Source organism: Physeter macrocephalus, chromosome 13 (assembly GCF_002837175.3).
Source record: "Physeter macrocephalus isolate SW-GA chromosome 13, ASM283717v5, whole genome shotgun sequence".
NCBI lineage: Eukaryota > Metazoa > Chordata > Mammalia > Artiodactyla > Physeteridae > Physeter > Physeter macrocephalus.
In genome coordinates, this window is record NC_041226.1 from 70,286,023 (window position 1) to 70,311,379 (window position 25,357).

General features: G+C 49.6%; 1 protein-coding gene across 1 annotated transcript in view; it reads left to right on the forward strand.

Moving 5' to 3' along the window:
- Positions 1–13,483, forward strand: part of UBAC2 (UBA domain containing 2) — a 173,986-nt gene extending 160,503 nt beyond the window's left edge. Inside the window, 2 exon segments of the mRNA XM_024123169.3 lie at positions 1,860–1,982; positions 13,157–13,483. Coding sequence (XP_023978937.1) covers positions 1,860–1,982; positions 13,157–13,264 — 231 coding nt within the window. The 3' untranslated portion in view covers positions 13,265–13,483.
- Positions 13,484–25,357: the final 11,874 nt, after the last annotated feature.

The window sequence follows — 25,357 nt, forward strand, 5'->3', positions numbered from 1 at the left end:
CATCAGTTTGCTTTAATATTTCTTTTTCCTTCTCTTTACATTAACTTGTATATGTCTTTGTATTTTCAGTTTGTCTGTTGTTGGGTTGGGGGGAATGGGAGAGATTTCAAAATTGACAATCTCAGCCTTTCAGCTTGTGAGTTTGTCAATGTATATTTAGTGTGATCATTAATATATTTGAATTTATTTCTACCAGTATCTCTCCAGAACAGTTTTGCATAATATCTCTATTTTTTAAAAAAACTATCTTTTTTTTATAGTGTCCTATTCTTTTTTTTTTTTTAACTCCTTCTGTATCTCAGTCATTTTAAAACTTATAATTTTATAGTTTTTTTCAGAATATTGTAAATTTAAGTCCTTGGGGATCTAATCCTCCTATTTATTGTACACACTGACTCTTGCTCATGATGGGTTTTTTCCTCATGGGTTTTGTAGTTTGGGGTCCGAGTCTTCCCCCACTGGAGCTGTATCTATGAATCCCATCTAATTCATCTAATTCCAGGATGAGAGAGTGTCTCTCCAGAATAATTTTAGATTTGCTTCTGCTTGGCTCCTTAGGTGTATCCATCTCCAATCCCAGAACCAATTTTATGTACTTTTCGATGGGTTCTTAGAGCAGATATGTGGTGTAACTTGTACCCCAAATTTCCCTGCAGTTCGCAGCTCTCAGGCAGACCGAGATTCCTGCTCCCTCCCTCAGGAAAATCTGCTCTTTGATTGGTTTTTTTCTCATCCTCTCTCACTGAGGGTGCTGCCATTTGAGGTTGTGCCTTTAAGGAGGTAATGAGCTTAAAGTCACTGCCTCTTTCAGACCCAAGGCCTCCTCTCCTGAACCCAAATAGGTGATAAAACCCAAGTAGCTCTGGATTAGCAGGATGTGCTCCCCCTCGCATCCCATCCTCTCTTCTTTACTGCCCTGGTTTTCCAGAGCTTGTTTCTGGCACCTTGGGGCCTCCATCTTCCCTTTATGTTCAGCTATGCATATGAAATATTTTTAAATTTTATCTAGCATGTTTACGTATTATAATTTTCCTATATTATAATAGGAAAAATTTTAGGTTTTCTTAGTCTCTAAATCTTCCAGAACTAGAAGACGTCTAGAAACAGATTTAAGTTGATAAATTTAAAAGGTGGCATATAGGTAAAAAAACGTCGATTTTTTAAAAGCATCATGCAGTGTGCATTTTTTCTTCACATAGTGGCTTTTTTTCATTGATTACATAGAAAAGGCAAGAAATGACATCGCCACCAATGTGAAGTTATCCATAAAGCCACACAGAGGACAGGTGTGAACCTCTTGTCCTTGCGTGTAAGGTTTACCTTTACATTCCTGAGCCTGTCCCCCAACCTGGGTTTTATCTCCACCTGCAGTCTCTCTCCGTGGACCTTGCTCAGAATTCACTCAAATTTTAAAAAAGAACAAGAACAGGGAGAAGAGGAGCTGGAGGAGAAAGGGGGAGGAGCAACATTTTAAAGAGCTGCTGAAGGAAGCTCCAGGTTTTTGGTTGCCTGCCCTGAATTAGCCTCCACTCGTGTCTTCCCGAGTCCAGCGGAGTTGGGACAGTGTCGGTGGGGACACCACGGGGCTGAGGTTAGGAGTGACTGCACGTGTCTTCCACTGCCTTCTGGAGTCAGATTGCACAAATCCCTTTGGCAGTACCTGCTACCTTCTTTTCTCTCTGTGCACCTACTGCAGGCTGCCGATTTTAGCCTATCGATTCAGCTTGCACACAGCAGGTCCATCTGACGTTTTATTGCCAGTCTGCAGCTGTGACTGCGTTGCAAGAGAAAGCTCTGTAATGCGTTACCATGTTTCTGCTACTCCCGTGTCTGATCTCTGCGCATTGATCTCTTTTTAGGGAGGAATGATCAACTGGAACCGTCTTTTCCCTCCTCTACGTCAGCGACGAAACATAAACTATCAGGATGGTCTGCAGTCTGAGCAACAAGCGTCCCCTCCTCTAGAGGTTTCGGAGGAGCAGGTAATCAGTAACACCTGGTACTTACCCCAAACCCACGCTTCACACTCCAAGCAGTTTTGGTGAACGAAACTTGAAAGCAATCAAGCATATAAATACAAAGATTTTGATATCAGGTAAACCACCACCTACACCAGTGATAGATACTTGGGCCCTTTATTGGCTACTGTGGTTCTTATGAGTTTGAGGAAGGCATAATTTGAAAAAAAATGCATTGTGATCACTTATTTTTAAATCTGTGATATTTCATGTTTACTGAAGTTGGTTCACTACGAAGGCTGGGAGAGAAGGAGGCAGAAGGACTGGGAGCTTCTCTGTATGGTTTTCACTTAGGAACCAAGTTAATGTTTTACATACTGAAAAAGCAACTCAACAGTGGGGACAATCATAAAACTAAAAGGAAACTGAAATAAATGTTCCAGCTGTATCTTAAGTGAATAATATAATCAAAAGGGAGAGGGAAAATTAATTTCGGTAACTTTTGAACATAATATGCCCTCTTAAAAAAAAAAAGAACTGCAAACCTCAAACTCTTCATGGGTTTATTTTTCATGGTGGTATGAGTACAGCAATTCTGAAATTATATTGTATGTATTGTAGATTAGAGAAAACGAGGAAATAGGATGATCTAAAGGGACAGGTTGTATGCAGCTTAATCTCAGGTGGCTCAGGAAAAATAAATGGAAGTGTGTGTGTGTGTGTGTGTGTGTGTGTGTGTGTGTAGGCAAAAAGCAACTGTGGCAAAGTAATAATGGGTGAATGTGGATGAAGAGTAATTGGGTTCTTTGTGCTCTTCTTGAAATTTTTCTAGAAGTTTGTAATTATTTCACACTAGAAAGTTTTTGAAAATCTAAGCTAGTAGGTTGAGAGCACTTCAGTAACAAGTCTTTTAAATTTCATACTGCAAATGTTGCTTTCTTCTCATAAAAGCAAATCAAGGTCAGTGTTTCATAGTGAGTCACCCCATGCACTTTCCCCATTCCCTGTTCCCAGAGCCAACAAAAGCCAGTCCAACCCAAGGCACTCGGTCTCTGTGGCAAAGCTGTATGTTTCCTGACTTTTTCTGGAACTCAGGAGGGGCTTCTGGGCAGGGCCCCCACTGGCACCTCTGGGTTAGGCCACCACAAGTGAGAGAAACCAAGGGAATATGCCTGACGAGCTGACCCAACCCCTCGCCCTTAACTTCTCAGCTCAGACTCATCCTTTGAGCAACTCGTTAGGGTTCAGAGATGGATTAAGGAGCCATAGTTCTCTTCTACCTCCATTAGTGAATTTCCAAAAATCTGTTAGCCCCACGATTAGAAAATAAAGCCGAGTAATTCAGCATTTGTAAGGCATTTATAATAACAGATTAAAAAATAAACTAATACTCTCAAATTCAGGTGAAAAGAAATGAAATTCTATTATATTACTGTTTCCTTGATAGAACCCAGGTCACATCCCTCACAACAGAGCAGCCGTTAACGATAGAAAGTATTTAAAGGTGAAATAGTTCTTAGTTTTGACACTTGAGGGAAAAAAAGTGTCAAAAAATGATAACAAGGTGAATGTGTGTAATTGAAGTCTTTAGGGTTGTTTTGTTTAATGAATCATTCTCCTTGATCCTCCCAGAATGACTAGAGCGAGGTTAACATGATGTCGGTATCGGTTCTAAATATCATTGACTTCTTCTTGGCTCTGTTATGAAGGATGTAAATACATGAGAGGTTGTTTTTAACATGCTTCCTTATTCATTGACTTTTCTAAATCTTTTCTATTTCTTGATTATCCTGAAATGGCCTTACAGACTGCCCCGCATTAAGACACGGAGATCCCCCTCAGCATTATTTCTGTAGACTCTCAGTAGTTTTTGTGGTAGGTGCTCGAGAGACTGTAAAAGAGAAGAAAGATGTTGTTCTTACCTCAAGACATTTACAGTAACGTTTACAAATGTATAGTTACATATAATCTCTTGGTTAGTTCGAGGCTAGACACCGTCTAAAATATTATTTGGGGCTTCCCTGGTGGCGCAGTCGTTGGGAATCCACCTGCCGATGCAGGGGACGTGGGTTCGGGCCCTGGTCCGGGAGGATCCCACGTACCATAGAGCAGCTGGGCCCGTTCGCCACAACTGCTGAGGCTGCGCTCTGGAGCCCACAGTCCACAGCGGGAGGGGCCCCCCCAGTGAGAGGCCCCGCGCACCGCGACAAGGGGTGACCCCCACTCATGGCAGCTGGAGAAAGCCCGCACGCAGCGATGAGGCCCCAGTGCGGCCAAAAATAATTAAATAAATAAATTTATTTTTTTTAAAAAATTATTTGTTAGTAACATTAAGATAGTTTGAATTAACAAAACCTTTTTATGCTTAATTTTTCAATTAGATGTGCTATACTTTATTTAAACCTCAGTCATGTGATTTTAATGCATTTAAGAAACTTAGTAATTTTCCAAACCAACGAAAAGAGAAATGATTATTTGAGTTTTTTCTGATGTGAGCAAATACTTCAGGAATTTTAGTGAGAGTTATTTAAGATAGGAAATGTAGTCCATCTATTTTGAAAACAAAGAATATTCTAAGGAAGAATGTGCATCCCCCGTTAAGTCTAGTAAGACTCTAACATACGGCCATAGAAATGTTTGCCACCTTTTCTACTATTGCTATTAAGTTTCTGGAGTTTTAGTTCTTCACGATCCACTCCTACTATTTTTCAACAAGCACCTTTGCCAGTTCATCACCCCTTGCAGATGCCACCCCAAACCCTACTAGTATCTTAAAAATAAGTGTATACATTATTGCGTTTCTGTCTCTTTTTATTTTTTTCTTCTTAACCAGGGATTTTCATATTACACCCATACGCAGAATTAACAAATAATGAAATTTTGTCATATTGGCCTCATTTTTTTTTTAATCAAAAGGGAAAAAAACTTCCCAAGTTTGTCTCTCTTGAGCCCTCCCCAAGCTTCGAAGGTGTCCCTTCGGTTTATGCTTAATGGGACGCACAGGTAAAATCGGACAAGGAAGTTAAACAGGACTAACTGAGCCAATGCTGGCATTTAACGAAAGGAGAAGCATGGACTTGACAAACATTGACTTTCTCGCTTCCAGTCACGTCTTCCCTTCCTTGTAGTCAGCCAGCAGTTATCAGCTGTCCGCTCCGCCCAGTCTAACCACTGGGCTAGGTTCTTGAACTACGGAGATAGGTAAGGCAAGTGATTCCTGCCTGCACGTGGTGCAGAGCCCAGTGTGGAGCCAGGCTCAGGGGCAGCTCTTGCCAACTGTAATCAAATCTTCCGATGCTGCTGAAGGATTGCCAGTGTGGGAGGGCAGGGGGCAGTGCTCTTTGTAAAGATGTGGCCTGGTGAAAAGCGCATCAGATCTGGGGAAGCACAGGTGGGTGAGGTTGGAGCGGAGAGTGACTTCTGGGGCAGGGGCCTCACATGGGGAAGAAGTAGGGAGGCCTCCCAGTGGTCCTCAGCGGGGCGTGGACCTCTGCTTCCGTGCTGTAGGCATTAAGGAACAATGCAGGATTTTAAACAGGGAATCCCATTGTTGGATTTCCCTGGAGGATGGACTCGATGTGAAAGAAGGGTCATGTTATGCTCATAACCACGTATGTAATGTCTTCCATCCCTGCCCAGGGAACGTGTTACAGTGCAGGTGCTTATGAGACTGTTGCCCACTCGAGATATGGTAGCACTTCGTACGTTTATAATACGTGAGACCCGTCACGTGGATTCCATTCATGTCCTCTGAAATATCCATCGGCCCAAGAGAGATGGCACACAGTCTCTCTCAGTCATAGCGGATAAGTAGCGAAATGTATTCAGTATGAGAGAATCTAAATCTCAGTGAGTCTCTCTTCTCATCTCCGGAGTCCTCACCACTGCCTCGGAAAAGCCTAGCTAAACTCCAAAATGCTCACCTTATGAAAACTTACAGCTTCTACTCTGAGCATCTGGACCACAGTGAGTTGGGTGTTGCTATAGAGACGCCCATGTCATCTGGTTCCCTGGCGGACGATGAGCTCCATGAGGGCCAGTACCGTCTCTTCCGCGTTTCCCTCCTGACACAGAGCCTGAAACACAGCAGGTGCCCCAGTGGCGGTTAGAGCAGGGCTGAACGTGAAGGTGTGGTTGGAGGGCTTCTTTTTCAAAAGAACACTTTTTTTCACTTCAAAATGTGTTAGAGGGTGGTCCTGCGTCCGACCTTTCCACCTCTAATCTCTAGTGCTAGTGTTAGAACGTGTTCTCCATCAGAATGAAATATAGAGTGGCAGTCAAATAAAGCAACTTTCGGGGGTGCCTAATTCTGCTGAGTACTGAAAGATGTAAGCAAAGGAGCCCCCCCCAGCCTGTAGCGGGGCCTTCTCAGGACTAAACCCTGAAGCAAGCAGGAGAGTACAAAGAGGAGGGGCCGCTGAGCCACCTGCGGCCGGGCAGGAGCGTAAGATAACCAGGTACAGTCCACTCAGCCAACTGTGTGATCACAGGGCTTCAGCAGTTCCAAGGAGGAGGAGAGGGAGTCAGCTGATAGGGAATGAGGGTGGCACTGACCCACAGGGATCTGGCATTGAGCTTGCCCTGATTGGTGACAAATGACAGCTATAATGAGGGCAGGGAAGGGCAAGCCTACCTCCCAGGGCCTCTCTGGGGTCACTCCTCCCGGCAGGGTGCGCACATGGCCTGGGAAGCGGCCAGCCACCGTGGGCAGCCCACAGGGGACTGGTCAGGACTGCCTTTTGGGTGGGCATCGTTTTCTGCGAGAAACAGAATTTGGGAAGTAAGAACCCCAAAAACGATTTGTTTTTGACACCCTTAGCTAAAGGGAAGTTAAAGAAAACCGCAGTCTTATTTGAACAAAACAAGCAAAGGACTGTTTCAAACTGAGAGGAATTGCTATGAATCTCATTGGAATGAATGTCCTCCTTCACTTGTGTCAAAGAGTAGTAGAATGTTAAAGTGGGGTTTTGTTCATTTTCTTGAGTAAGAATTACCTTGAGGTAGTAGGGGTACAAGTTCCAACCATAGAGGATTAAAAAAAAAAAAAAAAAAAAAGGAAAGGAAAACCAGTCCAGATTGATCTCCTTTCTCTATAGGTTTCTTTTCTTGTTTGGTGAGGTCTCTCCTTGGGAAGCATATTTCCACCTCGTCCTCCTGTGCAGCGCTGCCGGGTGGCAGTGACAGGGCTCTCCCGCAGCGCCCGCTCCCGTCCCGGCTCCCAGACCTCGGGCCGGCCTCAGGGGTCCCTGACGAAGAGCAGCCGTTAGAGTCGGAGGTCACTGCAGGGGGACCTTGCGCACGTGTGTTTCCCTCCCAGTGAGGAGGCTGAGCTACAATTTCAGTGCCGACCTCTCCCTGCCATCCCGTCCCTCTGATCTTGCCGCTGGGAAGTTGCATTTTCAATCGTAAGAAACAGGCCTTGGAGATGTGATATGTGAGTCACTTGAGATTTTATGAATAAGTGATGGGGAAAATGGGAAAAGCATAACATCCTCTTTGGATAATAACCCAGCTACACCTGGTTTCTAAAAGAAGTTAAAGAAAAGGATCGTTCAAGTTTTCAGGCTAGAAACCAAGATGAACTCTATTCCGATGTTTTGTGGTGAGTATTTTTAGACGGAAACTTTCCTGCGACGCACAGGCAGAGGAGGAAGGTGCTTACGGGGCTCTGAAATAGAGGAGGAACGCTGAAGGAGATGCGTTTTAGAAGGTTTTCCAGACTGCCGAAGACCCACCAGCGCGGCACTGACTGACATGGTCTTTTTGTTTGTTTGTTTGTTTGTTTGTTTGTTTGTTTGTTTGTTTGTTTGTTTGTTTGTTTGTTTGTTTGTTTGTTTGTTTGTTTGTTTGTTTGTTTGTTTGTTTGTTTGTTTGTTTGTTTGTTTGTTCTCCGGACGCGCAGGCCCAGCGGCCATGGCTCACGGGCCCAGCCGCTCCGCGGCATGTGGGATCCTCCCGGACCAGGGCACGAACCCGTGTCCCCTGCATCGGCAGGCGGATTCTCAACCACTGCGCCACCAGGGAAGCCCTGACATGCTCTTGACTCTGCTGTCTTCCTATCCGACTTCTTTCGGGCTGGCCACCTTAGTTTTGTTAGGCCAATTCTCGTTTACGCGATTTAAACGCTAGAAACAGGTAGCAGAGGTCACTTGCTTTGTTGTTCAGCGTGGCTGTATTCAGCCTTGGTGGGAGGTGTGCGTGTGGGTGTGCTCGGCTGTGGACCGGGGTGGAATCGGGTCCCTGTCATCTGGGGACACGGGCCTCTCCCTGGATGCCAGTGACGCTGGTCCCAGGAGACGGGGTGGTGGTGGCCCTTCTGCTCCGGGACTCCCTCCAGCCTCTCTGAAAACAAGCCTGTGTTTGATCTTGTGAAAGACACGTCAGTTCTTTGACCAACAAAGGGTATAAAACTGGCAAAGTGGAAACACTTCAAGTGAGTGTTGAAAGCAAAACCCGAGGGCAGTTTTGTCACGTCGAGGCTCTGAGGGAGTGACATCCTCCACACCCGGCCCAGTGGCTTCTCAATAGGACAGAGTGATCACAGAGGTAACGCTTACTGAGCACCTGTTTTGTGCCGGTCACCGTTCTAGGCCTTTCACACCTGTCTCTCCTACCTTCAAAGCTGTGAGGAAGCTGGGAGCCCGAGGCTCTAGTCCCCGGCCTGGGACCACACAGTGACTCTGCAGAGACCCTTCTGCCACCTGGCAGGGTCCCCACCTCCCAGCAGCTGGGCTGGGGCACTTCTCTAACAGCTGCCAGCTCCCCTGTGGTTTTATTTTAAGGAATTGTGAACCTCTAGAACCTATCCGTGTCTTGCTTACGCGACCGCAGGTCTGCATGGCCTCAATTTTCTCTTGCTACTCTCGAGCACAGGAGTTCCCACATCATGTGCTAAATAAAGCTTCACCCTCAGACGGTTACGAAACGCACAAGGGTTGTGCAAGTCGGGCGCCGATAAACACGGAGGACCACGACGGTGATTCTCGGCGTCCACCACGGGGGCTGCAGCTCTCTGCTGCGGCCCTTACCGTCCTGGCCGTGAGCTGCTGAGCCCCCGAGGGAGGGCAGCAATGGGAGGCACAGCCCCCTGCCTGGCTGCGGCCGCCCAGCCAGCGCTGTCCTGTGCAGGATGACGGAGCAGCCAGGCAGCCCCGTCGGAAGCCCTCTCTCCGTCCTTCTTCAGGTTTCCTGATCGTTACCCTCATGCCTGCGCCGCAGCGTGCCATTTCATTTGTCGTAGATGTTTACAGTTTTGGACACTAAAGGAAACTTACAGATGCCCTTTCTTCCTGTGCTTGTTCAGTTTTTAAATAGCGTTAACACTATTTCTACTTTGTGAGCTTTCTCATCTGGTCAAAGTACCAGGTCATTCAGCAGTGAAAATCCTCTAATCACACTCGTCTTCTCACCCCTGAAGAGATGCGAAAGGCTTCAAAGCCAGCTTTAGGCAAAGGGCTGGGATGGCCACTCAGCCACTGCCTGCACAGAACAGCAAACATCCTTTTCAGCGGAGACCTGTGAAAAACCCAGCTCAGCTGTCAAAGCCAGTGACGGCACGTGTGGTTGTGTGTCTGAAGAGAGAATGAACCCGGAGGAAGCCTTGTGTGCAGAGAACGCGTTTCTCCTCACACCAGACATCACCCCCTCGGGCGCGGCCCGGCCAGCGCTTTTCCCTCGGGGCCGCAGTGCCACGGCTGCTCTGCTCTGTGTGTGCAGCAACCCGTGCTCAGCGTCTCCTGGATTTCGGACCAGACTCGGAGTCGGTGGAGAGAGAACGACAGTACAGTTGGAAGCTGTGGCCGGCAGCCCCGCCCAGGACCAGCGCTGGGGCGAGGCTCACGCGGCATCAGCTCCAGGTTGTGAGTCGTGAATTGCCAAGCAGGTGGACTTGTTCCTCTCGGCTGGGTGCAAAGAAGCAGCCAGGCGTTAGCTATGCTTCAAGTACTAGAGGTGACAGAGGTGACAGCGAGTGTAGCATCTGCCACACTGTTCACCGTCACTGAGAGCGGCCACGTCGTTGGCCGCGGTGTCATGTCCGTGGGTGACAGAGACAAGGCAGGCAGAGCTGCCCAGCCCCTCACTGGCCACGTTCACTTCACTAAAGATAGTGGTCCTTAACCAGAAGTGACTGGAATAAACATCATAAAAGGTCATTTCAGGGGCTTCCCTGGTGGCGCAGTGGTTGAGAGTCCGCCTGCCGATGCAGGGGACGCGGGTTTGTGCCCCGGTCCGGGAGGATCCCACGTGCCGCGGAGCGGCTGGGCCCGTGAGCCACGGCCGCTGGGCCTGCGCGTCCGGAGCCTGTGCTCCGCAACGGGAGAGACCGCAGCAGTGAGAGGCCCGCGTACCGCAAAAAAAAAAAAAAAAAAGTTATTTCAGTCCAGGAGCGTATGAAATAGCCTGGCCAGAGTACCCAGACCAGTGAGGTGGTCTCTCTCCCTGTAGACGCACATCCAGTGGGTCCCCGAGTGCCACTCAGTGTGAAATGACCCCAAGGAAAGGCAAGAGTGTGGATTCTGATCACTGAACGGCAAAACTGATGTGTCACGTGTGGCAGGAGCCTGAAATAGATTATCGAGGAGATACTTGTGAGAGGTAAAGGACCTTGTGGTCTGAAGGCACCCAACTGATCCTGTTGACACAGGATGCCACCAAGACATTTTCACTTCTTGCCACGTCGGGAGAGATGTTAGTGACATTGCAACAGATAATAATATGAAGTTTGAAACTGGTTAAAATTCAGAAAACCTGTTGATGAGCCACTTGGATAGAAAGGGGAGGGCACTGGTGAGTTCTGGGCCCTGCCTTTGACCTTGTCTGCTTGGCATTTTAACTTGAGTGACGTTGTAGAGCTCAGCAAGTGTGCTAATCAGATGTGGGGATGATAGAGTTTGAGGGAGCTAACACAGGAAACAACAGAATTTAAGCTGACAATAGTTTTGGTTGACTAGAAAACGATCAGAGGAAGTTCGACAGAGATGCTCCCAATCCTAAACCTGGAAGAGCAGATACACACTCACTCGGAGGCCCGGCTTGAGCGCATCTCACTCAGGGTTCATAGCGGGCCCGCTAACTCACCACCCCAGGATGCTGTGGCTACACACTCGGGACATGTGTACACGCACACAAATGCATACACGCCCACTGTGCCAAGGGCTGGGATGGCACCGTCTAGCCACCCTCTGCCCTGGGCAGACCACGCCAGCAGTACCATATTCTGCAGCAGCACAAATGGACCAGCGCTGGAAGGGGAGGGGCAGGCTGGATTCTGAAACACAGGAATGAAGGAAGGCAGCCAGGGCCCTTACAGTATGGTGGTAAGGAGAAGCTGTGGGCCCTGAGTCACAGCCGGGAGGAGCCCAGGACAGAGGTCATTGGGACCACGAGACCCCTACTCTGGGTTTCTCCTCGGCTGGGAAACGTGGGAAAGGGCCACGGGCCGCAAGATCAGTGGATGAAGACGAGTTACGCAGGCCAGGGGCAAAGGGGAGAGCCTCCCAGCAGAGGACACGCCGGCAGCAAAGGTGGGAGACCCGGAGCCACACGGCCTCGGACGGCCCGGGAGCTGCGTGCCTGCGGAGGCGGGGAGGCCACCTAGCGCCTCGTGCAGAGAAGGGAATGGGGCTGTTTCCTGTGGCTTCAAAAGGCGAATCAGGGCCTTTGAAGTCCCACGGGCGGGCGGTAACTAGTTCGATTCGGCTCCCTTGAGGAGGAGCTTTCCATCCCGGCCGATGAGAAGTGTTCCTGAGACCCCGGAAAGGGCCACTTTTTCCCAGAGCAGGAGGTGGAAGCAGGGATCCCTGCCGTCCTGCCCGCCGGCAGTCAGTGAGTCCGTTACCCCGTTACCCCCGGAGGCTGAGCTGGAAGTGGGCCGTCTCCTCCCCCAGGCCGGCCCTTAGGAGGCGTGTGTGGAGGCGGAGAACTGGAATGAGGTTCCTTAGAGGGAGGACCCTCACTGTGTGCTTTTTTTAATCCTCATCTTGACCCACTGATGAGGGATCAGAGCGTCAGTTTCAAAAACACCAGCTAGAACCCCAGCTTCTGAAAAGTGGGCCGAGTCTCCTCCCAGCCGGTTAGCCTCTCCCTAAGGCCCCCTGAGGGACGAGGAGTCTGGGGTCTCAGTCACCCCTGCGGCCACCCGCTTGCCCCGCCTGCCCTCGCCCTCCCGCGCACACCCCCCTCAGCTGCGGGGAAGGAGAGGCCGCGGGGCTCTGACCACTGGGGAGCCCCAGGGCATCGCGTTCTACCGGAAGGAAGGTTAGAAGTGGTGACGAAGTCCCCAGCCCCTTGTCAACTCACACCTCGTTGGAAATCTCAACATTTGTAAGAGTATCACTTTTCACTATATATTATTGCAAATGTAGTATATTTCAAAATAAGTTAAAAAAAGAAACAACACCTGCGGCTAGTCCAGGGTCATAAATGTTTTTATAATACATTTTAAAGTGGGAAAACAGGTTACAAATAAACTGTAGTAACACTGCCTGTTTTGACCTTGGAGACTGCCTGTATGTAAAAGTACAGGAAACCTCTACATTCACAGATTTGTGGTCGAAAAGATGGAGGCCTCGACCTCCCTGCCCTCCGTGGCTTTAGCTGCCTCCTCGGCGCAGTTCTGCCCGGGCTTCGCCCCCTCTGCGCGGCTGCTGCCCGCAGGCCGGCGGGGACTCCGGGGACGCTGCACCTGCCGTGAGACGCCGGGGTTGGGGGGGGCGGGGGCGGGCTCCCCAAGGCCGTGCTCTGCCTGAGCCCCGCCAGGAACGCCAAGGCGCGTGTACCCTCGGAGCCCGCCAGCCTCAGGACGCCTGCGGCTTGGATAAGCTCCTCCTCGGGAGTCGAATTCGACCCTGAAGGAGTGTGGCTGGTGCAGACCTGCTTCCCAGGCCCCACGCCACAGCTCGGCCGCCCTGTGCTCATCCTGGCAGGTCACTGACCCTCGGAAGCCCCCTTCCTCGTCTCTAAAGTGAGGACTCAGTGAGGAAATGCGTATTTATCGGCTGTATATTGTGAGCACCGTAAAAGGTTGAGCCGGTTGTAACTTTCTAAGCATCAGATTCCACACTGAAATGAAAACCGGTTGTGTTGTTGCTGTTCTTTAATCTGTCCTACAGAACTCACACGAGGAACATTTTGGGGCTGGTGGGTCAGTGGCAGTGTCGTCAGCCTCATCAGGCTTCTGGTTTTGTTTCTGTTTTCAGGTTGCCCGGCTCATGGAGATGGGATTTTCCAGAGGTGACGCTTTGGAAGCCCTGAGAGCTTCAAATAATGACCTTAACGTGGCCACCAACTTCCTGCTGCAGCACTGACGGTCCCAGAGGACAGCACGGGCTGGCGGGCTGCTGACCACAGCGGTGCCGTCCCGCTACCGGCTCAGCCCCAGGACCCGGCACTCTCTGGCGAGATGTCCCCGCTGTCCTCCTGAGCACAGGGTGGTCCCCGCTGCTCCCTCCCTTAATTCCAAGATCATTACCATTAAGTATCCAAGATAAGTTTGCCATTAAGGTAGCATGTATTTTCTATCTTTATTTTTTTATGGAGTATTTTCCTTGGTTTGGAGAATTAAATCTCCCATTCCTACTGTGTTTAAAATGCATTAAAATTGCAGATTTCTGCAAGCAGTTGAATAGCACTCCAGAAGGGAAATTACTGCTGTTGTCATATTCTTTTTACTATAATGCATCTTTCTACATTATATCTGATCATAAGTGCCGGAAAGGGGACTGTTACTCAGAAAGGACCTGTCAAATTTTCTTTATGGACTTTTTTCATTGCTTTCTTTTTTTTTTTTTTTTTTTTTCCCCCTCAAATTTGCTTTCAAACCCGGGTGGCTGTTCAGGGCCCCCACTCCCTAGGGATGAGCAGTTCACATCTGCCGCATGCAGAGCTGGCCAGACCCAGCCAATGAGGGAGAGACAGGGAACTGAACCCTCTTCTGCCTGTTCCAGCCCGCTCCCGTCTAGGGGATTTTTCCCAACTACTCCCTGTTTCCATTAAAAAACAATGATAACAATCAGGTACCGATTTGAGGTTCTGGAATACTCCATGAAATTAACTGGAGTTAATTTTGCTTAGAATATCCACAGTTAGCCACTCAGGCTAGGAGTAAAAATGGGACAAAGAGAAGAGCTGGTTCCCTGGAGCAGTACGGGGCGTCCTAGCTGCAGGGCCAGCCCCTCTAGAGGCAGGTTCCGCCTGGCCCTGAGGTGATGGGATATCAGCCTGAGGCAGGGTAGACTGACCCCACCGTGGGGAGGAGGGGGTGGCCAGGAGGGGGTGGCCGGAGCAGATAAGCCTGAAAAGATCTAAAGCAAGATTTAAGGAAACTTGCAACTATTGTGTTCTGCAAAGCCAGCAGAAGTGTTGCAAATTGATGCAAATTTAGACATGCGTGGTACTTACAATAAAGTTTTTAATGTGTTTTACTTTTTGGTGTTTCTTTATTAGACTTACCTAAATAAAACTTTGTTCTAGTCTGTACTATTCTTTACCATCCAAACAAAAAAAAATTTTTTTGTATCATACTGCTCATCTTTCTTCAGAAGATTTGGGTGCTTTCTTTGAAGTGAGAGGAGCCCTTTGATTCCTTTAAGTAGGACTGGCCCTGTGAGTGAGTGCAAGTGAGGCCCCATTCTGAGGCTTGTTGGGGCCGTCAGGCTGCTCAGAATGGGGGCTGAGGTGAGTTTCTGGGAGCCTAGCTGGTCCCAAGCACAGGCTCTGACTTGATCTCAGTGTCCCCATCTCAGGTGTAAGGACAGTTGACAGTGATGGCACGTCCTTGACCACGGTCACTGGCAGGGCATGACTAGAAAGGCCCAAGAGTGCGGATTTGTGTATGAGCTCGGCAGCAAATCTAAACCCACCCTCTGGGCTTCCAGTGCAAAAAAGAGCAACCATATCCAAAAACACACCATCTCCTGAGTTCCTTCTCCCCTCCAGAGAGCGCCTAGTGAAGCGAAATCAAACCAGGGGCAAAATTCTCACTCGAGACTTTTCACTGCTTCTCTCCCAGAGGATGGGGAGCAGAGAGCCCACTCTTGGGACCACAGGGTGAGGCTTAAAGAGGATTCACCACCCCAAGTTCTTGTCTGTTTTCTTGTCAGGATTCCCTCCTAAATGAGAGAGCCTTGTCCAGCTGAAAGGAGCCTCGGTGACCCTCAACTTCAGTCCTTTACTAGAAATCGAGGTCTGTACAGGTGGCGTGACCATTGGACATGCACCGACGGTGGCAGAGCCAGGACCCCTCAGGTTTGTCCTGGCTTCTTTCAACCTCTTTTCCAGTTCCCTGCGGCTGCCAAGGTCTCACCTTCCCAGTGGTGACCCGTTATTTTAAATCCTTTTCCTGCAGCTTCCAGGCCGTTGTCCCCCTTCATCTGTCACCACCCTCTAGGGCGTCCCTGACCCCACCCACACCCCTGCACACCCTCCACGTCTGACGTCACTCTCGGACCAGTTGCTGCAGCTCCCACCCCTGAGCTGCTCTTGCTTCCTGCACATTTGACACAAACGGCACCCGCCGCCGGAGTGTGAGTTCCCGAGGACACCCACACCTCTTGTCAGGACACCCGGAAGTCTTTCAGGCTGATGGGACCCCTAAAGGACCCCATTTGCGTTCATGCATGGGGACGCGTGCCGTAGGGGGGCATCAGCGAGTCACTCCGTTTGGTTTCCTGAGAAAAGATCATTTAGGCTTTTGATTTTGTGCAAAAGTTATCAGATTGGGCCTAATTTGCAAGTGAGCAGGTTCCAGATTGTAAAATAAGAAAGAAGAAATTGTCCACAGTGAGCCACCCCTCCCCTTCCCAAATGAAGGAAAACCTGCCTTCGAAGTCCTGACGCATAAACCTAGACCGAGTTGGGGATTCGAAAGGTAAACCTTGTAGAGAACTTGAGCACCTGTGCTCCAGTCCCTCAGGCCCTGCCCGGGGCTGCTCCTGGAATCGGGTCACCCTCCCACAGTTAGCATCCGGCCCTCTGGCTGCCCTGGAGCTGGGCTCTGACGTCCTGCTGGGAAACTCCAGCCCCCCGTGCAACCTGCAGGGGCAGCAGGAGGAGAGAAGGAGAGTTTCATGCGTTCCACCTCCAGACTTTCCCCTGGGGACTGTCCTGGCTGCCTGCCTCCGGCCCCACCCCCCCAGCTCTGAGCCTGTCGCAGGGCCGCGGGGCTCCTCCCCTGTGCTGGCAGCCCTCCCCTCAGCGCAGAGAAGGGAGGGCCCCCGAGGATGCTGCGGGGAAACCCTCTCTTACTGTGCGAGGCCAGGATTCCTCCTGTGGGGCCAGCATTGTCTTTCCAAACCACTAAGTGCGCCCAAAGCCAGGCCCACCCCGCTCTCCCCAGGCTGCTCCCAACAACCCGGGGCTCCGGGGAACCGCAGCTGCTCTCCTAACACTGTCGACATTCAGGGTAAGGATGTTGACCCCCAGACTTCACAGGAGCCTTCGTGGGGATGGGGTGTCTCCCCCTGAGATTAAATTGGCATTAAGGACAAGTCTCCTTTTCAGAAGTGGCCCGGTGGACTGGCCTTGGTGGCTAAACAGCGGACTGGACTTGACGTCTTTCGGGGTCTTTAACCGGAGGCCCTGGGCCCCCGTGGTGCCGTCTCACAGCCTTTGTAAACCCCTTATTCTGAACTTAGCCCCTGAGTTCAGTACGAAGACTGTGGCTGTCAGGCAACCCCTGGGACGCTTCCCCCTCACTTCCGGCCAACGGTAAAGGGGAGGAGTTATCAGAGGGCCGCAGAGAACCCAGGGGCGAAGGCCTGTGTTGTGGGGGGAACGGGGTCCCAACTCCTTGCTCCTCGGCCCCTTCTGGTCCCCCTCCCCCTGCGGAGATGCACTGGGCCCCCTGGGTGGGCAGTGCGGGACCCGAGCCCACGGGGCTTTCTTTTCTGTCCTGCAAGATTTCTATTTCATTTCTTCACAGGGGACCGTGGTCAGTTTTGCTCTTTTGCTATTCTAAGAGCTGTGTGTGTGGAGTTTTTATTGTAAGATTATGCAGTGACGTTCCACGGAAGTACTGCGTCGTGTCTGAACATTGCTCAGCCTAGTACTTTCTGTGCAAATTTTGTAAAACCCTTATTTCGGTAACCTGTACCTGACCCCAGCCTTTCCTATGCATCAAGCCGCCAGGGTCAGAGGTCCTTTCAAAACCCCCCAGTGGGCATGGAGGGTCAGGGCTCGCTCCTCAGCAGGCTGCGTCCTGTCCGGTTTAAATCTACACAGACATAAATATGACACTTAAATCAAGTGTCCATAAATCAACACCTGCTGGTGCCTTAAGGACCTGTTTAAAGGGGGAAAGCTCACTTGTTTTGTTCAAGCAAAACAGTCAAGCAAATAATTGGAAAAGCCAGCCCCTCAGCAGAGTGGACAGAGCCAGCCCCGGTGTCAGCAGAACAACAAGTAAAGCCCAACACCCACTCCCAGCCTGTCTTATTTCTGAGTTTGTATGAGGGGCCATTTTAAACATTTATGAAATTTCTAAATTCGGAGCTCAAAAGCACTCCAAATTTGAGGATACTGTTGCTTTGGGCAGAGGAGGGAAGGCAGTGGGTATATGTGCAGAGGGCATGCGGCATACAGGGTGCCTGTTTCACTCTTGTTTTTAATATTTTACATAGATGCTGTACGTAGTATAGGGCTTCAGAATGAGCCATAATGAGGATTATTTTGAGCTAAAGGCAGTTGAGATCCTGTGGGTTCAAGGGAAACTACTGCCCTTCCCCTTACCACCTAGAAGAGTTGAAACTGGGGATTTTTCCCAGGAAAGAATTATTACCAGAGATAAATTTCACCAAAGTGGCCCCATCTGTGTGTCAGGAACATCTAATTACCCAACATCTGCTCTTCTTCTTGTCCTGTGAGTGACCCTCCCATCCTCAGAAGCCCCGACCCCGTTCCTCAGCTCAGGATGGCGTCTAGACCTCATTTTACCTTTCTGTCTCTGACCCTCTCGTGTATGTGGGCTTCCTGTACATACGAAAAACTAAATTGTATTTTCTCTGTCTCATGTCAATTTAATTCTTAGACCAGCCAGAAGAACCTAGAAGGTTAGAGGAAACCTAACCAACAGTACTCTCCTGTATTACAAAATATTCAACAAAAAGTTGAAAGTCTCCAAAGAAATCTCGCATCCCCCCTTAAGGGCTTGCAGACTTCTTCCAGAGGTTCAGACCGAGAGGGCCTAGTGCATCCCCTACATTGGGAGGGCCCCAGGGCCCAGGCTGGCAGAATGTGGCTGCAGCCTCAGGGCATTAGAATGGGGGGGGGAAGACAGCATCCTTGGGGAACTTCTCCTACTGCGCCCCTCATTTCACAGTGAGGACACCTCCAGCCGAGCTCCTGGTAGAGATTTGGGGAGGGCGCAGCATGTCCTCAGGACTTTCCATGGATTCGGACACTTTCCAGGAGATTCCTTACATGGTCCAAACCTTATCCCACCTGTCCAAAGCTGGTGGATATCCTCAGAGTGCCAGACCCAGGCCTCCCCTGGACTGTGATGCCTGGTGGGGCTTGTGGCTTGGGTGGGAATTAATCCATTTCGGTCCCATCTATGCTCCCAGCCTAACCATGTTGGGGTCCAGTTGAAACAGGAGGGAAGGGGGCAAGGCACAACCTTTAAAAGAATGACATAGCAATAGGACATGACAAAAACTGGTTAGAACCATGTAGGTCCAAGATGGCGGAAGATTCAACTTCCAGTAGACCTCGAGCCTCATTATATGCTCATTGTAATACATTACCTGCTAAATGACACACCCACCAGCACCATGACAGTTCTGAGGCTAACCACATAAAAGGCCAAAAGGTGGGCAGTGGCCCAATACCTGGAAATCTCCCACCCCGTCCCCGAAATAAGTGAAATAATCCTTCCACTCATTAGCCTGTGAAATTGCCCAGCCCATAAAAACTAACCACGCCATATTTCGGATCTCTCTCACCTTCTGAGATGGACCACACTCTGTCTGTGGAGTGTGCTTCTCTCTGAATAAATCTACTTCTTACCTATCACTTTGTCTCCCACTGAATTCTTTCTGTGCAGTAAGACATCAAGAACCTCAAATTCACCGGGAACACAAAAGCGCCTCAGGTGCAGGACAAAGACCTACTGGGACTGAGGGCTGAGAAAGGGGCTGGGACCCAGGGCCTGGGGCCAGCACCCCACAGAGCAGGATGCCACATTCCAGAACCAGCTGCAGCTCTCCAGGGGACCCTCCCAGAACCTGAGCTGAGTGATGCTCCTGGTGAACCTGACAGGTAACCAACGATTCTATGAATGCCAGTCATTCACCACTGGCTGCCTCGTGCACCAAGGGGTGAAATAACCGTACTAAACCCCCTATGGGCAAGGGCTTCGCCACCAGCTCTGCCCCAGCTTTGCCCACTTCCCTGGGGGTCCGACAAGTGAGTGAGTGAGGATGCGAAAAATTAACAAAATGTAGTCTCCGCCATCTGGGGGAGTGGCCACTCTAAAGTGTTCCTGGACCCACTTGGACATAGAATCAGATTCCACAGGTGAAGGGCTCAGTCCCACGAGATGCCTCCACTTCAGGTGCCAGTCGCGAGCCCAGGTTGTTACCTGTACTTCTGACCACCTGGCTATAAATCAGAGGTTCCCACAACCTCCTCCTCGGGTTCGGCTAATTTGCAAGCACAGCTCACAGAACTAGGAAAACTCATTTGCTCACTAGATTACCGATTTGTTTTAAAAGGATATTAAAAGATAGGAATCCACAGCCAGATGAAGAGATGCATAGGGTGAGGTAAGGGGAAAGGGTGCGGAGCTTCTGCGCTCTGTCTGAGCCCCGCTCTCCCCAGATCTCTACGTGTTCACCAACCCAGAAGCCTCTGAACCCTGTCCTTGGGGTTTTTATGGAGGCTTCATCACATAGGCACGATTGATTAAATCACTGGCAATTGGCCGTTGATTCGATCTCCAGCCCCTCTTCCCTCCCTGCAGGTCAGGGGGTGAGACAGAAAGTTCCAACCCTCTAGTCAGATGGTTAGTTCTGCTGGCAATCAGCCCCCATCCTTAGATGCTTCCAAAAATCACCTCATTCTCATAACAAAAGACACGTACATCATTCTCTACACTTAGGATATTCCAAGGGTTTAGGAGCTGTGAGCCAGGAAATGTGGATGAAGGCCAAATATATATGAGAAATAATTTTGGTCATCTGAATGACCAAATATATATATTTCTTATGACTGACAATATTGCTCCACTATTTTTAATACAAATGGCACCTGCCAAAAGCCCTCTCATCCTAGGCTGGGAACTGGTAGTTAGTCAGTTAATCGTAAAAAGTTGGGTAAAATGCAGAACATATATACACACACAAACAGGCCCTGATTTACAGTAGTTTGACTTATAATTTTTCGACTTTAAGATCATATGAAACTGATACGTATTCAGTAGAGACCGTACTTTGGATTCTGAATTTTGATCTTTTCCTAGGTTGGCAATATTCTTTTCAGTCCGATCCTCTTCCGTGATGCTGGGAGTGGCAGCCGGAGCTCCCTGTCAACCTTGTGATCACAAGGGTCAACAGCCATTCTGCTTTGCACCGTCAGTGCAGTATTCAGTAAACTATATGACGTACTCAACACTTTTTTTAAACAGTAGGCTTTGTGTTAGATGATCCTGCCCAACTATAGGCTAGTGTAAGTGTTCTGAGAACATTTAAGGTGGGCTGGGCTAAGCTGTGATGTTTGGTAGGTTAGGTGTATTGATGCATTTCGACTTAGGGTATTTTCAACTTACAGTGGGTTTATCATAAATCAAGGAAGACCTGTATATATACATACATACATGCATACATACATATATGCTTATGTATTGTGTGTATATACACAGAAGCCCATGTATTAAATATGTTAAGTTAAAACATGTCAATGTAATTAATTCGCCAGTCTTCTGGTGTTGATGTCGCCAAGGCCTTTTTAATTTTTTTTAATCATAGTTGTACTAATTAGAAACTTGTGTCTTTCATAATCCACACCCATATTGCATCATTTATGAGTTCCAGTTTGGATTTTTTAATTAAAGTTAGCCCCAGAACTCAGCAAAGCAATCGGATTGTGCGTCATCTTGGATTTTTACATTTTTTCCAACGTCCTGTAAATGTCACACTCACATCTATTTTGACAGCACATTTGGTTTTGTAAGCAATTCACCTTTATCAAACTTTCCAAAGCGTTCAACTGAGTTCTTGTAACAACAACTCTTTCTTTTTGCCTTTATACTTTATTGGTTTATGTAATACTTATTTAATTTTGATAGCAACTGATGTGAAAAGGTTTGGGAACAAACACAGCTGTCTCTTGGGGTGCACAGGGCCCCAGTTGTGGGTACAGAAGAACAGGGGCTGGGGAGAGGCCACCAGCCACAAGCAGGCCGTGAGTGGTGGGCGACCCTCAGACCCACACAACTCCTGAGATGGCTAAGTGGGGTCTGCTAAGAGAATTTCTATTGTAGCATCAATCAAGGATAGCGAGAAAGGCATTCACATTAGGAGAACCGCCCAAGAGGTCTCCCAAAGGGCGGCAGTAAGAAAGTTTAGGGGCCTCTGCCCCTGATTTCTTATTCCACTGCCTAGATGGCTCCCAAAACCTCACTGAGCTGGAACAAATGAGTAACAGGGTGTCACCAGTTCCAGTGCCATGATTAGGGGACAGGGTTTCTTGCTCAGCATCCCGGGCGCAGCGAGCCTGTCTCCCAGCTTCCCTGCCTCCCACCACGGGGTCCTCGGAAGAGCACTGTTTGGGAGGGGGGGTTTCCCCCTCTGACCCTTCTTGAGCTCTTGTGGCTGGACTAATAATAAAATTGACCCAAGACAGACTAACAGGAGAGAAAGAAACAAATGTGAATTCTTACGCAGGGAGGTCTCATAGAAACAGGACCTAAGAAGTGGCCAAAGCAGGCAGCTTCTATACTTTTTAGACAAAGAAACAAATTTGTGAGGAAATGACAGGACAAAGAAACTTTGGCTTTGGTGCTTAATTAGTGAAGAATCTAAACAGAATTTGGGCCTGGGGTAGTCAATGAAATAAGTAACAAGGTTTGCTTATACAGGCTTTTTGCCCGAACTCCCCCTCTCTGGAGATTAGGGTGTCCTTCTACTTCCAGGTGCAGGGAGTGGACCTTCCATAGGAGAGATTTCTTTCCTGCCTTCAGGGAGACAGAGACGAGGGTCAGAGTGTCCCTCTTACAGCAGCTCTTTCTTAAGTAACTTTAATTCAAAATAACCAATATGCCATTGCTGCACATTTGGGGGCCCCCTGCCCGGGGCCCCAACAGCATCGACCGGACGTTCAGCGCAGTCGACGCTGAGCGGGGCGTCCCTGGCCTCGCTCTCCCCGGCTCTGCCCTCCTCTCTCCTCCTCCCCTGTCTTTTCAGGTTTCTCTCCAGCACTGTTTGATACCAGCCCCACGCCAGCCGTTGTTTTCCCAGACGAGGGCGGACACCAGCCAGAGGCTAAACCTCTGAATTGAATCAAGTCCCCCCACCGAAGTCAAAACGAAAGCTGCCAAAGATACACCAAGACAGGTACCGGGCAAACCCCGCGGACTCACAGGAAACCAGGCTGCACTTGCTGAGCTTGCCCGTCTCGCGCCCGCAGAAATCCCGGTTCTCAGAGCTCAAAGGCCATCAGCCGGCATCCTGATGAGCCTCCTCCTTTGGCCCTTGAGGCCAGGTTCTGGAACTGCCAGTGACTCACCGAGGCTGCCTGGGGCCCAGTAGGCCTTTTAGAGGTGCCTAAGAAAACCGGTGGGAATAATAACCTTCACTGTGTCTTGGCTTCTGTTATTCTTTCGACAGGTGGTAGGAGGCATGAAGTTTGAAAGAAGAGAGCAGGATCCACTTATTTTCCTTAAATCGGGTAGAGAGTGAAGACCCCTGTATCATCTGGCGGGAGCTGCCACGAAGTCCCACAGACTGGGGGGCTTCAGAACAGAAGTTAATTTCCTCACCGCTCTGGAGGCTGGAAGTCTGAGGTCAGGGTGTCGGCAGGGTTGGTTTCCTCTGAGGTCTCTCTCCTTGGCTTGGAGACGGACGTCTTCTCTCAGTCTTCACACGGTCGTCCCTCTGTGTGTGTGTGTGTGTCTGTGTCCTAATCTCCTCTTCTTATAAAGACACCAGTCATCTTGGATTAGGACCTAACGACCTCATTTTAAAGACTCTGCCTTCAAGTACAGTCACATTCGGAGGTACTGGGGCTTGGGAACTCAGCATATGAATTTGGGGGGGAACCCAATTCATCGATAACAGATCCCTTGGGGATGGAATTAAAGGACACAAGGCTGACAAAATGCCCCTCGGCACCCCACTCCACATTGGTGACGATCACTGGGGCAGAAAGGAGGCAGGTAACCTGCCTCATCACACCTGAATAATAGTAAAACCTACGTTTTAAAGCAGACCCTCAACTCCCCCAGAAATAACATCCACTTCGTGCTTCCGAGTCTGTGCCCGCACCCTCGACTTCTCTTCTAGGCTTCAGGCCTTAGAGGTCCTGCTTTGTACTCTACACCTCCATACGTCCGTCCCAGGGCCACCCAAGCCCACCTTCTCCCTATAGCTTTTCCTGTGTTCCCAACCTTGGGAGTGATACCACCATCAATCCACTGTCTATCCCCAAACCTGGGCGTCCTCCTAGTCTCCCCAGCCTCTCCTCCCGTAGTTCATCACCCTCCACTGCACACTCAGCACATTGTGTGTCCTTGTCTGGTTACAGTTGTATGTGTCACCTTCTGGTCTGTGATCCATGAGTTTTAGGGGCCGTGGCTCCATTATCCCCACTGTGTCCTCAGAGCCTAGGCTAATACTTGATAAATGTATGAATTAATGAAGAAGTGAATGTTGAGGAGGAAACCGGCCCCGAGACAGAATTGTAAGTTACAAGGGCAGTGGCGTGCTGCCGGCCTGTCCTTTCTGCGGGGCTCTCTCCCGTCCCCCGAGCTGCCACCTGCTGTCAGGGGCAGCGGCAGATTGAGCTGATGAGCGTTCCTGAGACTGACTGTCTGGCAATGTCCTACCTCAGTCAGTTTCTAGGACTTTACCCTTTATGTGCAGCCGGCCAAAGGGAATACCGTGAGGCATTAGCATTAAGCACACAAACAGACACACAGGAGGGCGCCTCGCTGGCTGGGGACGGGCCACCTCCCCTGCCTGTCCCACTGCAGGGCTACGAGGGCAACAGAGCACGTGTCAGGGCTTCTTGGAATCAAAGAATGTGAGCCCTGGAAGGTGGTGTAGACCTCAAGATTTCAACAATTACAGAGGAAACAGGGCATTCTTGTCGTGAGGGATTCATGTGGCCTGAGGTGTGACCTGACCTTCAGGGTTGGAGTCCCCACGGCGGGGGCGGGGCACAGCCCATCCCTGAGCCTGGCTGCCCACAACCCACACGCACGCCAGGCAGACTTCGTCTCTGTGTCTGCCCCGTGTGCAGTCACTTGGCGAAGAGAGAGAGAAAACTGTAGTGAAAGCTGGACCGTGGTTAACTTGTGGTGTGTGGCGCTGCCAGGAGAGCAGGGATTCTCAGTGAAAATGAGCTTTCTGGAGAATGCCGAGAGCCCATAGGGACATTTGGGTATCTACCAGCTCAATTTATGAAATTCCGTTCTTCCTCCTTAAAATGTCAAGCAATTAAAATTCTTAGACATCATCACGAGACCCTCCACCCAAGGGGAGGGTCTCCCCGACACCTCCTCTGGTTGTCCGTGCCCCGGAACGGGAGTCGGGGGGGGTCCTCATTACAGATCCCATACCTACAGGGCTGCCCTGGGCCCTACACATTCCTCTGAACTAAGCTCCCACACGCAGAGTGAGGGGACCCTCCGAGGGGGTCACTCTGATGCTTCCATTTTGACATGAGGTGGTCTTGATTGGACCTGAAAAACAAACCATGGCAGTTCAACTTTTTTTGGACCAACTAGTGTTTAAAACAGACCCCTTTTACTCCTTCCTCCAAGTCTCATCTTGGACATGGGGCTCTGATGTGATATAATAGGGGCTTAGAGCTGGGGAGGGGTCAGGGATGGGATGAGACTCAGAGAAGAGTGTCTGGAAAGAGGGGTGCTCAGAAATGGGTGGGTGTTATAAGTTGGATTTTGTCCCCCCAAATAAGATTAAGTCCTAACCCCCAGGACCTGTGACTATGACCTTAATTGGAAATAGGTGTAATCAAGTTAAGCTGAGGTCTTGGCAGGTGTAATCAAGTTAAGCTGGGTCATAAGGGTTGGCCAATCCAAAATGACTAGCCATAAAAAGAAAGGAAATTGAGTTATTTGTAGTGAGGTGGATGGACCTGGAGTCTGTCATACAGAGTGAAGGAAGTCAGAAAGGGAAAAACAAATGCCGTATGCTAACACATATATATGGAAGCTAAAAAAAAAA